A 16,051-nucleotide genomic window follows, 5' to 3' on the forward strand; every position below is an offset into this window, starting at 1 on the left:
GAATTGCAGTTCAAATTGATTGACTACCCACTCAAATTGATTGACTATTCACCAGACCTGGATCGCTCCCAGCGACTTTTTTCTGTTTCCTAGACTTAAAGTTTGATTCGGAGGACAGAAATTTTCATCGAACGAGTAGATCATCGCATCTGTAGAAGTCTATTGTGCAGAGTAAAACACCAACTATTATTTAGATGGGTTAAAGGAGAGCATCGCTGGGAAAAGTGTATCGACTTAAAAAGAGACTATGTTGAAAAACAAAATAAAGTTGACCAAAAAAGTATTTACTTCTATGTTAGGCTCAAAACTTTTCAAACGTTCCTCGTACTTCAGATTGTCTAGATAGAATCGTATATAGTTAATAGGCTAATTAAAAAGTTAAATTCTATCGTTTTTGACTTTAACGGAACAGTTAATTAATAAAAAAATTTTATATAATGTAACGTAAATTATTCAAGAAATTATTTAGAATTCAGTATTTAACTAATATTTGTTGATATAAGCAAAATAAATAATTACTCGACCAAAATTCCGGGTTCTTCTCTTCTTTGATTATACGAATGAACAGGCAAACCTAAATGGTTCTTGACTTTGTGCTTGTAATAAATATGCATGAAAATGTGGTACAATAAAAAGTAGAAAAAAATGATTTAATTAATTCATTTTTTTATTCAAATACTATATGATCAATTATGGTAACAATATATATCCTTATGCTAAATGTCAAAGTTAAGAATCACTAGGTTTGCTCAGTGTGTAAATAATTATTTCTGGTATTATAATTATAAATTAAAATTATTTGTCTGCAAAATTATTTTTCTGCAAAAAAAAAAGAATATTTAATGAATAAAGTATCATTACGTATGTATATACATACAATAATACTCATGAAAGGTCTGTTTTTATCTTATTTTTTTAGATGGTCAGACCAGGTGCTTTGAATTCAACGTTCTGAATTATGATTTATGACGTGACTCATTGAAAAGACTCATTCGAAACAGGCCTCCATTTAATATTCTTTTTTTTCTTACATTAGACTTCTGGCCTGTATTAAATCGGACTCAAACTACGCATTGAAGATTGAAATTTCCAATCAAAACAATAGAACCTAAAATTCCTTTGTCTTCATTGGTCAAATTTCAATTTTTAATCTCAATCTTCAATGCATAGTCTAATTCCGGCCTTATACCTTTCTCTATGCTTGTGGTACGGACGCTGATTATTCAATTTTTCGAGAGAAGACACGAGCGTAAATATTTTGATTCTTACCAGGATCGAACCTCTGCCATGATAAACTAGTACGCTATCTGCCATGCCACGCTCGCGCTCATTCAAATATAATAATTAAAAAGTACATACAAGAGATAAAGTAATTATTTAAAATATTATAGTTTTATTATTGTTTTTTGAAGGAAAATTAATTTAAGTGCATTATCGCATAGATATTTGTAGGTTTAATCCTGAGATATTTAGGATTATGAATTTTGATCCATATTCATCAGTCATACCGGATTTTATAATTTTCTCTTTCCTAATCTGCCATTGTAGACGATCGACTTATTTGCCGTCAATATCTTATTATGCTTGTGTATCAAAAGATATACTATATGAAAGCACAACTATAATTTTAATATTAACATTATTTAAGACTGGACTATGTTTTGAATTTGTTGATCGAGAGAGATTAAGTGAATGTTCTTTCTTAGTGGGTATATCCATTATATACCCCCGTCGTACAAAGAAAGATGTTCTATTTTAACAAACAATTCGAATTGTTATAGACAATTTAGCTAAGATATTTAGAAAATGGCCTTGATACGCGCAATGTTGATGTATTATTATATACTTTGTATACCATTTTATAACTCGATTTATAACTTGTTTTCTAATTTATAAAGTCACGCAGGCATCCATGGCATAATGACGAATTAGTTGTTTAAACAAGTAATTCAGGATAAATATGAAAATATCCAATAAATTAAAGTGCTTCCATTATCTGATTAATGATCAGTATATAAATATAACTTTTGTTACGTTCTTTATATTTTCTATTATTTTTATTCGTATTAAGTATACGATTTTACGCAATTGGTTTTTATAAATTTTTATAGATACGCTGTTAAAAGATGTTTTATTGATCGCAATTATCATTGTATTAATTATACTATTGTCTTTTAGAGTTTATGATTAAATCGTGAAAGTGTACCTTATTTCGATATGTTATTCAATAATTTTACACACACACACACACACACACACACCAGTTACATACATTATGCGTGTATAAATATGTAGAGAAATATACTTGTATATATATATATTCGTAATGCTCAATTTATTAACGTTTATGCATAAATAATCTATCTACATTTATGTATTTGAATTTAAACACGTATTGCACAAATCCAAGTATACTATAAACAATATACACAAACGTATACTACAAACAATATACTACAAACGTCATACATGATATAATTTCAATCGCATATGTATACACGTACGTATATATCCCGGAGATATATATTTATATTGATTATGAATATTTAATGACACATTTTATTGTAACTCAATATCGTAGAAGTTTGCAGATGTTCCGTTATCTGACTGGAGAATGTACAATGAATAATATAATACAGAGATACATAAAGCATTGCAAAATATATTGTAAAGACGACAGTATCTTAAAGAGATAGATCTCAAAGAGATCTTTACTTAGGGAGCAAAAAAAAGTATTGACTATAAAATTTCTAATCAGAACTTTTATCATTAATTTTATCAATGAAATTGTATATAACATTGAACTGCGCACTATAACATTATTAATTCTACATTACGTTTCTAACTGATCAACGGGTAAAACGTTGCAAATATAACCACTTATAACATCTGTGAAATCCTACGATATGAAGAATTTCATTGTCCTCATTAAAATTAAAAACAAATATTAAAAAATAACAATTTATGTTACAATGACGTTGTAAAAGGATTGATGAGAAGCATCCATCTTTGTTGAGATAAAGGAAAAAAAATTGTCTGTAAATTTACGAGTGAATAATTTTATGTGGCCATGAAACTGTAGAAAATAAAATCTAGAAGAATTAGTGTAATCGATGAGAATTATGAAACTTATCGATGTTGATAAAATCTACAATTACTGATACAAGGAAAGTGTGACTTAGAGATTCTGAACGTCTATATACACGTATGGAGAGATGTAATTTTATAGCTATTCATCCGGATGGGGAAGGTGGCTGGATATATTTTTTTATGTCAGTCACTTCAGCGTAAAAAAAGTGAACGACCGATCGACCATATAGGATCGAATTTATTCGAATCTAGAATTATGATATAGTCAGGAAAAAGAAAATATCTCTTACACTCTTATGCGAGGGGCCACACTGCGCATGCTATAATAAATTTGGCAGTTTATTGTACCACAATATTTAGAAATCAGAGAAAGGATAGCAAATAAAAGGCGAAATATATACATATATACATTGTATATGTATATCTATCTATATTTATATCGAAGAAAAATTTGTCTCTTTGTGTTCATGCGAATCATTGAAATTATTGTACCGTATCTTTTACAGATTATTAATGTGTCATACGTACGAATATTTAATGTTTTGCATTTCTGTCTTGCATATCCATCTGTGACAAAGAATGTAAATTTTCATAAGATTATAGTTTTTATTTTTACATCTTTTCTGTTGCATCTTCGTAACGATTAAATTATACGATTGAATTTTTTATGTCATACTGGAAGAAACTGAATAGTATTGCAATCTATTTATACACAGACATACATATGTGTGTTTTATATGACGTAAACTTAAGTAATTTATTATTAATGACTTGTAAAGAAGGTATTGTTAAGTTGCGGGTGGTATATCAGATTAGCTGTAACGAGAGAGATTAATCATTACCGTCGCTGTTTTACATGGCATGTAACATCAGACATGACACGACACATGTAAAATCATATTCTGTCGTTGATTTAACATTGTTGCCTGTTGTTCATTTTTGCGAAAGCCGCAATGTACGAAATACGTGTACGTAAATCATAAATCAATGAGCGCGTATGTATGATGCAACTGTCTCTGTGGACTGTAAATAAGTTATTGCGAAATCTGACGTTCCCGCGACGTTACGGTAAAAAAAAATCATGTCATTAAAACTCTACTCTTATATACATAGAGACGACGACTTCTCTGCATTGCGCAGCGATCGGAATCAATCTAGGTTGCAGAGCAGATACATGTAGCGTAGAAATGTAAGACAAAGATCCGAGTCAAGAGCCTTTGTTTAGACCAAATGTGTTTCTAGCACTTCTTTCATAAGGGAAAACTTAGAATAGTCATTATATACCGATTACTACCTTTACACGCTATTTACGCTACTCGGTATTTTGTCACTAACGTAATGATGTTCCAACAAATCTATGTCGATGTCGTGTCCAAGCGTAAATTACACGTATACATAAGTATCGTTTAATATTTAAATAGCATACGAAATAAAATCCTGTAATAAAATCCTTCACGTGGCTACCACAAATGCCGGGTCTATATATGTGTCCCAAATCAGTCATTTCTATTTGTTGTACTCGTGAAGTTGATTCGCTATGACGATATATTATGTCAAATTATATTTGATTTAATAGATCGTAAATAATTATTTCAACAGAAAATCACAAATCGATCAATTTCGTGCAATTGGGTTTATTGAAACTGTATCTCTTTTTTAAATGTGTGCTGAACTTGTATAGTTTTTTAATTGCGCGAAATCGTTCGGTGTGCTGAATCCTTTAAACTGCCGCAGGCAGCATATAGAAAGTTGAAACCTTTTGTAGTCTATTGTATTATAGAGACCAGTTTCGATAGACATGCACAGACTCTGTTCCAGTGCTATAAAAACTGCCATATATGGAGATATTTAAATGGAAAAGCATAATATAAGCACTTTATTTAATAAAATATAAATATTACAAATGCAAGCTGAAAATATACATTGACGATGATTTTATCAGTGAGTGAAAATGTTTATATTATGTTTTTTAATATATTAAATAACTACATATATAGTAGCTTTTAACATAATCAGAACAATGATTAATGCAAGCGAATCGAATTCGCTATTGCTACAGATACCATTATCATCATTTTTCTCATTACATTTGTTATTCTAAAGGTAGAATGTTTTTTTTTTCTTAAAAAGTTACTTTTTTTAGTACACACAGCAGAATATATCGTATCAATATATTCATAAAAGCTTGACAAAAACACTATTATATCTCAGGAATGCCTCTAAAATAAAATCGGTAATGGTATCGGTATTAATTTATTATCTTATTTTCCTATTGTTTTTCTCTAATAAAACTTTCATCTTTCCCTAAATATGGAGAGAAGCGTAAATAATATATTCCTCTGGTTTTATTTCTTTGACGTTCACTACGCATTGATGCCATTCGTGCTGACTAATTTAATGTAACAGCTGGTCCTCTTGATGTAAAAGTACTTCTTTGCACGCGAGCGTATCAATTGAGCTCTGTCGGGAGTTTATTAAAGTTATTTAACACGGTCCTTTACGTACCGATGTACAGTTAACTGCACGTAAGATGTTTCTATCTGAAACGTGCGTGGAATTTTATCTTTGTTGCACGTATAAATTTGCAAAAAACACGTGTTTTATGCATACAAAATTACAATTTTCAGTCTCAGTGTCTTTTTAGACGACACGATCGCCGATTGAATGCTTTATAACAGAAGTAAAAATAGTTTTGCCTTTAAAATGATTGAAATGCTTATATTTATAGTCAAACCGATTTTTGAAATCGTACTATGAAAAGTCAATTATGTTCTCGAGTCTCAATCAAGAATTGATTTGCCCGTTTCGTGAGCAACGGATATACATCAAAATTATATACAATCTGTATACAATTATGTATAATCTGTTACGTATAATCTAATTATGTAACATTCTCGCCTCTCTTTCCGTTGATACAAAGTTTGTTTTTTTTTGTAGCTGTACTGTTTTATGTGCACGGTTTAGTTTCCTGCTTTTGGTCTTCACGTCGGAAAGGGGAAAGATGAATGCAAAGTGCACAGTTCAGCAAAAAAACGAACATTTGGTTTATACGTGACACTAACTTTCATGTAATCGTACGAAGTAAAAGTTTTTTCCTGAAGAATAAGAACGCAGTAAATTCATTTGAATATGATATTTCTTTGCGTAAATTGTTAGAAAATATGAGAACTAGACAAAGATTGGTATTTAAGACAAATCCGTTAAATAAGAGTTCTATTGTGTTAAACGATTTCACAGGATCGACAAAAATTCTTTTTTTATCTTTATATCCGAGGTTGAAACAGATAAAAGAACGAGATAAAATATCTAATATTATTATAGTGATATGATAAGTATTATTTATTAGAGATTCTGAACAAATCTCGATTTTATCTTAAAATTCCACGACAATATAATCGCGTAACGATGCACGTGTATATTACGTGTATATCATCCCGGAAATCGCAACCTCACCGGTGATTCCGGACTTTGAGAATCTATTTATTATAGCGAAATTTGCATACAGAGACTACTCAAGGAAATGTAATGCACGAGACATGCAGCGATGAGCGCAAGTACAAAATGCAGGCGATCGCCACGTTCACGTGCTAAATGACTCAGGCATGCGACAAAAGTTGTTTGGTTGCAACCTGTTCGACTAGTTCGTCGACTGGTGGATCGCGTCGCCCGGATTTTGCGCCGTAAGTAATTTGCGAATAAACTACCGACTTTCTCGGATCGTCGTCGATTTCTTGTCGTCCGATAATGCGTGAGTGCGTAGTGAAGAAAAAAAAAATCGATGCGTATCCGGTTGATGCGAGTCAACGGGATGCACGTAGCTAACATGACGTGACAAGTAAATTCAGCCTCTTTTTTCCTTCTTTCACGACCATTGACCTCGCCGATCAAGAACGATTGAATCGCGTTTCAGTCAAGCGAGCTAAGAAACCCTTTATCGATTTCTTTATTTTACTTTGTTGCAATTTTGAGGAAGAAAGCGGTCGGGAACGAATTCTTGAACATACAATATGTTTTGTGTTTATCAGATTCGACAACGACATTTTTGTGTTTACGTATAACTTGTATTAAAATTTTCTTATTAATAGAAATATTGGTATATACAATGTGTAATAAGAATTACGTTACATGGTTCTAATCGGAATTAAGTAAGACTATAATATTGCATCGATTAATTTTGCGTACTTCAAACAAGACGCTTCAAGAATTTGTATTTCTGCAAATACTTTTACATTAGCATTATATAATACTAATATATAGAATTTTAATTATGATTAATAAAATATTAATGTGATTGTATACAATATAATATTTTAAAGATTTTTACCATGCACTTCAGTAAAATTGATCAAATTTATTTTATACTTTATTGTAGTCTCATTAATAAACGAGAGAAATTTACGTTAAAATTCTTCGAAATACAATGTTGTTCCACAACTGTTATATTTTCCCGGTAAAAAATTTTTCATACATGAATATATATAAATATGTATAAACGTACAGAAATATTCATAAACATGTATAATTATATAATAAAATATGTCCATACATGTTTATACATCCTTTTTTCTTTTGTAAAATTACTTTTTAGTGTAAAAGAAATAGTAATAGTAATGTAAAAACATAAAAAATAATTAAAGAGATAATTTTCGCACTATTTATTTTGGAAAAAATCAAGTTTGAAGAAATGTAAAAAAAATTGCTCATACATAATTATGCATAATTTTATATATAATTATACATAAATAATTTTTTTACATTTCTTCAAACTTGATTTTTTCCAAAATAAATAGTGCGAAAATTACATTTTCAATTATTTTTAATATTTTTACATTACTATTATTATTTCTCTGTTACACTAAAAAGTAATTTTACAAAAGAAAAAAGGATGAACGTGTATGAACATATTTCATATAGAACTATACATATTTATGAATATTTATGCGTGTTTATGTATTTATATATTTACACATATTCATGCATGAAAAATTGTTTACCGGGTTTAGAAATTCTAAGAAAAAATTCACTTTTTTGTAGTAATATAATTAGCAATAAATGTGAGCAACGTACATTAAAAGTTACTAACTGCTCATCAATTATGTATAATTATACTGCATAGGAGGGGGGGGGGGTGTCGCTGCACGTTGCTTGTTTGTAAAATATGAAATGAGGCGAGTTTTTCAATTCGTTGCTGACTAATCGCATTATACGCGTTGAAATGCAATTATACTTTATTATTCCAAAAAACTGCATTTATGTATAACGCGATTAATCAATCGCAATCTAATCTCAGCTTGTTTTTCCTTAACCTTTTGGATATCGCATATAAACTTTGTCAAATAAAAATTTTAATGGAATTTAAACGTATCACATGTCATTCGTTTTTAAATAGATCTTCCCAGCAAATGAAAATGGATTGGAAATTTTCAATCCATCTGAATCCGTATTTTAAATCCATAAAAATGAATTGGATTCTATATAAAAACAAATTTTTATACATGTGAAAGTTTAAATAAATTAAAGTAATTACATGAAATTCTATAGTCATTATTTTAAAACTTTATATAAAAAATATACGCTAGCTGTATAATAAAGGAAACGTATTAATATAAAATATACATAAAAGCGATTAATTAATTAATTAAAAATAAGGAATTTACATATGTAACATATGCAACTTTTTTTTAACTTGATTGAATTAAAACGAAAAATTTCTTATTCATAATTCTGAATAAATAGCATTTATGATGCATTTTTAAATGAAACAATAAATTTTCCACTCACAATTTTGAATAGTATTCATGGCCTATTTTAAGAAAATGGGCCATTAAAGGAAAAACTTTTTTATTCAATTGGATTAAAAAACTGCGTTTTCTATTTAGAATTTTGAATTTAGCAGTATTCACAATGCAGTAGAAATGGCTGATATTATTTTTAGATCTGATTGGATTGAAAAACTACATTATTAGAATATTCAGAATTTTAAATTAAGCAGTATTTACGATGCATACATACAAATCATAATATTATTTTTAGATTAAAAAGCGTAGAAATATACTTCATACCATTCCTATAAATAAGTAAATGCATTCAAGATTGAAAAGGAATAGATATTTGTTTCATGCAATTCTTATATAAATGAATAAAAATGCATTCAGGATTGAAAAGGATTCATTTTAACATTCATGAATCCGTATTTCTGAAAATCTGAATCCATTTTAATCCATTTCAATCCATTCTCGTTTGCTGGGTTGTTTCGATTATTATTTATGAAAGATGCAAGTCTAAAACGTCTGAATGTTTTATTTTCTATCAAAATATGTGATTTTTTACGATAAAAATGTCCACAGCTCGCATTCGTACTTTGCTTTCTGAAAGATACAAACTTTCGTGAGCTTTTGTTTAACCGCGTAAAAAATGAGCGCGAATAAGAAGGACGACGTTCTTTTAAAATACAGTATACACCATTCAGCATATTTCACTTTACATGTGTTCTTTTCTTCTCTTCCGTTTTTTAAAAGTCCGTTCGTCATTTAAAAGTCCATATCTTATGGTCTAATATCATTTCAAGGATAGAATCTAACACGTTTTTGTTTACGTTGTTATTTTTCGCTATGTGTACTTCGTATTATAATATAATTTATTATACATGCATTCTGATTTCGTTATGTATTTTTCATGTTAAATTATATCGCGCGTAGAACTGTCTTCTAACGAGAGCGGATTTTGCTCGTCATGAGCGCAGACGCGGAAGTTTCACGCGCGCGCATTCACGCACCCCCGGGAAGAAAAATAAGGAGATCCAGTCGCACGGGTGCGTGAACGATGCGCCCTTAATGTGTGTGCCATACACACACACACACACATACGCATTCATACATATATATATATATATTGCAGTTCGCTTCTTGCGGCGACGTGTCCGAGAAGTGATTCCGCCTGATTCTGTCATGTCAGACGGTATTCATTTTGATCCGAACGAACTTTCGAACGAGGATTTAGAGGTGGGAGCCAATAAACAAAGAAGCACATTGAAGATTTGATAAGGGTTGATATCGGAACTCGTCGTAATGTAATAGATAATTCGATAAAGTTTTGCCCTGTGTAGCTTATCGCCGCCAGACATGTAAGAGTTTTTAGATTGTTGGAACCTTGAACTTTACGCGAGTTTTTTTGTGATAATCATATGTACAATATATGATATCATATCTGAATTATTCATTAAGAACGCATACGTCTGAATTATTCATTAAAATGCGTCTTCATGTACATTACTAATACAGTATTAGCTAAAAGTACATATACTAGATTGACTGTAGGATATCTGAAATATCACATATATATTGGAATGGTGTTGAGAAGAGTAACAAAAAAAAAAATTGCATACGTCTTCATAAAGTACGTACTTGTACGTGCGTGTGTGTGCGTGAACGTTTTGATGATGCCGTAATTTTGGCAATCCGAGGCGTATAACGTTCAGCAGACACAACAGCTGAGTGAACGCTCATTGTTATTGGTATATTCCTCTAGATTTATCATGGATCTAAAGGTCTGTGGAATTCTACTCCAATCGTCAGACAATAATTCTAATGAGCGCTCACTAAACTAGTGTCCGCTAGTTGATGCTTCATCACTCGACCAGTTGATCTCGTGTCAGTTGTCACTCGCAAGATAGCGGCAGTGATCGTGATTACTTCATTCAAATAATATTTGAGAGAATTGCTTGTCGGCAGTCTGAATGCAAATCAGTTGGCTAAGCAAGATTTAATATATCTTTCGAAACGACACGGTGAAAGAGAGAGGAGAGAGGTGGAAGTTGAAATATGAAATAATTATACGAGATATAACTGACAAGCCAATCCTAAGGGATTATTCATTATATACAGTCAGCAGAATCACTAAACTATTAAACACACACAGTGGTATTCTCTGACTGGGTGGAATTTATAAAGAGAATCAATTGGTAAATATTATATAATAGCAAAATAACAATTAATAATTATAATATTTCCAGACAACTCAAAGTATCCAAAAGAGAGACATAAGACGTCTTAAAGACGTCTTATGTCTCAATGTGTTGTCTGGGTTGATTGTAAACACAAATCTCGAAGTTTCAGGAATCTAATCTTTAATTGTGTACATAAACGAAGGATTCTATTACAGAAGTTAATGTTTAATTTCTTATATTTTGTTATTATAGGTATATGAAAAAGACAGAAGATTCTTTATCACAATGATAGTTAGAGCTTTATGCAATACCTTTTCGGGAAGACAGATTGGCTCGTGCATGCAGTCACAGTTATTAAAACGAAACCCATACTTGGTAATGTATTCTCTCATTTGCAATTGTAATGATAATATCCACTTAAATACAATTATATGCTAATCATGTACTTCTTCTATTATAACATTTACCTGTTTTTTTAAGGGTCTTGGACAATTGACACGAACGATATTCTCGCATCATGTCTCAAAGAATATTGAATTTCTTACACAAAATAATCGTATTATCTCATCTAAAAACATTGCTCAAACTCTAAATGTAACAAACAATCGTCCTTTGTTAGTTATTCTCACTTGGCTACTATCAGAGCGACGACATGTTATGAAGTTTGTTAATTTGTACATGGAACAAGGTTTTGACGTGGTAGTGGTATCCCTTACACCTTGGCAACTTATGTGGCCTGCGAAGGGTTCTAGGGTAAGTATATATGATAGAATGATGAATCACATTGAATCTATTTTCTATTCTGTAATTTGTAGACCCCTATTCTGTAACTTTTGACAACGTCAGTGTCGTCATGCGCAGATTTTATATATGATAAAGAAATTATGTAATAGCATTTTAAGTGCCCTGGTAAAAAATTTTTTATGAATATGTACAAATATGTATAAACATACACAATATGCATAAATATTCATAATTATGCATAATTTTTTATAGAATTATAAGTAATTTTTTTACATTTCTTCGAACTTGATTTTTCCAAAATAAATAGTGCGAAAATTACATTTTCAATTATTTTTAATGTTCTCACATTACTATCACTATTTCTTTTACATTAAAAAGTGATTTTATAACAGAAAAAAGGATGTATAAACATGTATGGACATATTTCATATATAGTTATACATGTTTATGAATATTTTTGCGTGTTTATGTATGTTTATACATATTTATATATATTCATACATAAAACATTTTTTACCGAGTGAGTTGTACCAAGTTAGTCCATTTTCGTTTAGTTATAATTTTCAATTTGTTTACAGCTAGTGGCAGCCGATTTGTTAACTTTCTTAAAACAAAACGAAAGTTACCAACAAATTCTGTTACATGGGTTTTCAGTGGGTGGTTACATGTGGGGTGAAGCTTTGGATTTGATACAAAGCAGCAACGACAAGTACAATACTGTTACTGACAGAATTGTTGGACAGGTGTGGGACAGTATAGCTGACATTAGTCAAATCGCAATTGGTTTTCCTCGTGCAGTATTCCCGAAAAACATGATGTTGCAATCTATGTTACGAAAATACGTAGAGTAAGTAACAGAGAATAGGATTGATAAAATAATTATCTTTGAGTAATGTCAAGTTGAGTACTTTCTTTCTTACTTTCAGATATCACATGAAGACATTCCACCAGCAAGCGACACAGTATTACATTCGATCCAGTCAGGTATTTCATGCTGCTAACGTCCTACGCGTACCAGCATTATTGTTTGTAAGCAAAACTGATCCTGTTGGAGCTGTAACCAGCAATTTATCTTTGCGCGAGACCTGGGATTCTTTAGGAATAAAGGTACGATTCGCGTTTGCTAGCTCATGACAGAATTATATAAAAATATATACTACATTTGTATTACAGACGTATATGAAGATATTCGAAAAGTCGCCGCACGTTTCCCACTTCTATACATATCCTAAGGAATACGTTGCCGAACTTTATGCCTTCTTACAAAAATTAAATTTAATACAAAACGAAGAAAAGATTAGAGCGCGTCTCTAAGTATCTCAAAAGCGCACTATTCTTTCACATATAGTTGTATTTTTTTATATAAAATTGCCTTTTCGATTACATTCTATTTTGTACACTTAACACTTGCCTAATGCACACATGCATAATATACATAAGACAATAGACGATTTTGTATATATTTAAACTTACAAAGTATTTATATAAAATTTCACGAGCAATCAACATCAAGTTTGGCGAAAAATATGTTTTCAAACATATTTTGTAGCAACAAAAAATCTTAGTCATATTTTTATACAATTGATCTCTGAAATAATTATGCACATAGATACAAACGTCCATTTTTATTATTTAAATACAAATTGTAACATCTTAAGTGCAATACGATAAAAAGATAACAGTAGTACTATTTATCATTGTATTACAAATTACGGTTTAATTGTTTGTTGTACATTAGTGTGTTTTATCGTATATATATATATATAAACTGTTTTATTTCTAAGATTCCATCAACAATTTTCTTTTCCTCTTCTTCCTACGTTTTTCTCTCTCCTCTTTGGCGATATCTACCTCATCCGGCAGTTGACCTTCATCCAACTTCCATTCTTCTAAGATTAATTTCTTTTGTTTATTGATCATTTTCTTTTCATAAAAGTCAGTCTCGTCCAATTTGATTTCTGCTTCTCGTTTTGCCACTGATATTTGCGTCAAGATTGTAACGATTTCCTTGTCTAGCATCAATTAAAAGATAATCAGATGCAATTTTGAATTACTTAAAAAAAAATAAAGCAAAAAAACAGGATATGTACTCACCGTTTACCTTATACTCCGTTAATTTAATGCCTATAACATTTTCAATCGCGTGCAACAACTTTATGTCGTTTGGAGTTATCAAGCTTATCGACATACCATTTTTACCTGCGCGAGCTGTTCTACCGACTCTATGAATGTATTCTTTTGGTACATTCGGTATTACATGATTAATGATTAATTGTACTGTGGGGATATCCAGACCTCTCGCCGCGACATCAGTAGCAATTAATATCTGTACGTGATTTGACTTGAACTTATTTAGCGCTGCTAAACGTTCCTTTTGCTTTATCATTGCGTGAAGAGCCACGTTTGTAAATCCGACATCATTCAACGTCATGGATAATAACTGACAGTGTCTAAATATAACAAAATAATGATATATATATTAGTAATTACTTAAATCTAAATATATAATTAATTTTATATTATATGACGAAAACAATTATTTACTTGCAAGTGTCCGTAAATATCATGATAGAACCATCCTCGTTTGTAGTACGAAACGTCCTAATTACTTCTACCAAATATGAATCAAGCACATCCTTAGGACACAATACGTAACGTTGATCTAATTCCTTCACAGTAGCAATACCAGAGTCATCTTCCTCTCGCCATGTAAAAACCTGGTTAAAAAGTTCTATTCTGATAAATTGAATATAATATAATACATAAAGGAGAGAAAACCTATAATGATGCAAGTCTTTTAATTATGACTTTGATAAAAATGAGAATACAAAATAAAAAACTCTTCACACATTACCAAAAATTAAAAATTATAAAAAATTTTTTTAAGTGACTTACATCACTATGATTTTCACCCTTTCATACAGTTGCAGCGTTGAAATATACCTCAGCAGAAGCTATTTGCTTTATTTTATCCAGAGTATCTGTCATAGTAGCGCTGAAAAATAATACTTGTTTCTGTTTGGGCAATGCGGCAAATATTGTCTTCAATTGCCCATCGAAATGGCCACCGAGCAATCTATCGGCTTCATCCAATACTAAAAATTTGATCTTTTGCAAAGAGAATGTATCACAGCTGTCCAAATGATCTGCCAATCGACCTGGTGTAGCTACAACTACATGTGGTCGTTTTGACAATTCTAATCCTTGTACCATCATATCCATGCCACCAACAATTACACATTTTTTCAGATTGATAGCCTTGCCAATTGCGGCAAATTGATCAGCAATCTAAAATAATTCCAGTAATAAGATTTATTACAATTAAATGCAAGCATGGTTTATTTTGGTGAAATTGTTCTCTATTATTTTGAAAACATTTAAAATTATTATATTATAGGATAATCCAAAATATCCTATAAATACATAACAATTTATATTATAATGGCACAATAAAATAAAATTTTTCACCTGAAAAGCTAGTTCCCTCGTTGGTGTTAACACAAGAGCAAATATGCCATACGGATCCTCGCACAATTTTTGCAAAATAGGCAGGACAAATGCCAAAGTTTTGCCACTACCAGTTTTGGCACAACCTATGCAATCTTCACCCATCAGTATTCGAGGAATGCAATTTTGCTGAATGGGAGTTGGCTTTTTTAATCCTAAAACAAATAGCTATACTATAATTTCAAAAAGTAATTTTGCAAAAGTTTAGCGTTAAATGCCATCAAATATTAAAAATTTTATATATTATCGAATATTATTTTAGATTTTTAGTAAATGATTTTTATGAAAAATTCCTTACCCATAGACTCGCATTGCGCAAGGAGCCAAGAATTCAGTTTCAAATCTGAAAAATGTTTAACCTCTTCACTCATGTTGGAAATGTTTATGATGAAAACGTTGGAAACATGAAAACCATGGAAACGTCACAATTAACGCATATTAATATTCAGTCCATGTGCATCGACGAGGTAATAATAGGTCTGCTGTTTGCATTCTTTATGAACAGACCTTAAGGTGCAATGCGGACATACATAAGGTCTGTTTTTATTGCTGCACTTTCTAAACTGATACAAACAGTGCATAATATACATTTGTTTCAATTCAACTTATTGCACCGGTTCAGAGTGCAGCAATAAAAAAACAGACCTATAATAAGCCTGTTCTTTTTAGCTGAACTTTTGCATCAGTTCATCTTTCTTTCTTTTCTCTTCAGGAGAAAAGAAGAAGAAAGATAAACTGATGCCAAAGTTCAGCCAAAAAGAACAG

General features: G+C 30.8%; 2 protein-coding genes across 4 annotated transcripts; one reads left to right on the forward strand and one right to left on the reverse strand.

Moving 5' to 3' along the window:
* Window positions 1–6,583: 6,583 nt before the first annotated feature.
* On the forward strand, window positions 6,584–13,274 carry LOC108749323. 3 transcript variants are annotated; one of them, XM_018487932.1, is made up of 6 exons: window positions 6,584–6,770; window positions 11,288–11,410; window positions 11,516–11,788; window positions 12,358–12,626; window positions 12,706–12,886; window positions 12,953–13,274. In XM_018487932.1, exons 2-6 carry the CDS (start codon window positions 11,321–11,323, stop codon window positions 13,091–13,093), a joined length of 954 nt encoding a protein of 317 aa, XP_018343434.1. In that variant the 5' UTR covers window positions 6,584–6,770; window positions 11,288–11,320; the 3' UTR covers window positions 13,094–13,274. The 3 variants fall into 3 exon arrangements, with proteins under 3 accessions (XP_018343434.1, XP_018343431.1, XP_018343433.1); XM_018487929.1 differs by lacking the exon at window positions 6,584–6,770 and adding an exon at window positions 10,007–10,091; XM_018487931.1 differs by lacking the exon at window positions 6,584–6,770 and adding an exon at window positions 10,514–11,050.
* A 155-nt stretch (window positions 13,275–13,429) lies between these two features.
* LOC108749344 (probable ATP-dependent RNA helicase DDX49) lies at window positions 13,430–15,779 on the reverse strand. Its single transcript, XM_018487961.1, has 6 exons — window positions 15,585–15,779; window positions 15,248–15,441; window positions 14,723–15,067; window positions 14,324–14,496; window positions 13,874–14,229; window positions 13,430–13,791 (listed from the first exon to the last, which is right to left on the reverse strand). Exons 1-6 carry the CDS (start codon window positions 15,655–15,657, stop codon window positions 13,559–13,561), a joined length of 1,374 nt encoding a protein of 457 aa, XP_018343463.1. The 5' UTR covers window positions 15,658–15,779; the 3' UTR covers window positions 13,430–13,558.
* Between the last annotated feature and the right edge of the window lie 272 nt (window positions 15,780–16,051).

The sequence above is a fragment of the Trachymyrmex septentrionalis genome, unplaced genomic scaffold (assembly GCF_001594115.1).
Source record: "Trachymyrmex septentrionalis isolate Tsep2-gDNA-1 unplaced genomic scaffold, Tsep1.0 scaffold29, whole genome shotgun sequence".
Lineage (NCBI taxonomy): Eukaryota > Metazoa > Arthropoda > Insecta > Hymenoptera > Formicidae > Trachymyrmex > Trachymyrmex septentrionalis.

Coding starts and splice junctions, on each gene's coding strand:
- LOC108749323 (XM_018487929.1), top strand. CDS start 10,038: ATGTCAGACGGTATTCATTTTGATCCGAACGAACTTTCGAACGAGGAT. Junction 11,411..11,515: donor TAAAACGAAACCCATACTTG/GTAATGTATTCT, acceptor TGTTTTTTTAAG/GGTCTTGGACAATTGACACG. Junction 11,789..12,357: donor GGCCTGCGAAGGGTTCTAGG/GTAAGTATATAT, acceptor ATTTGTTTACAG/CTAGTGGCAGCCGATTTGTT.
- LOC108749344 (XM_018487961.1), bottom strand. CDS start 15,657: ATGAGTGAAGAGGTTAAACATTTTTCAGATTTGAAACTGAATTCTTGG. Junction 15,068..15,247: donor CGAGGGAACTAGCTTTTCAG/GTGAAAAATTTT, acceptor GAATTATTTTAG/ATTGCTGATCAATTTGCCGC. Junction 13,792..13,873: donor AACGGAGTATAAGGTAAACG/GTGAGTACATAT, acceptor AATTGATGCTAG/ACAAGGAAATCGTTACAATC.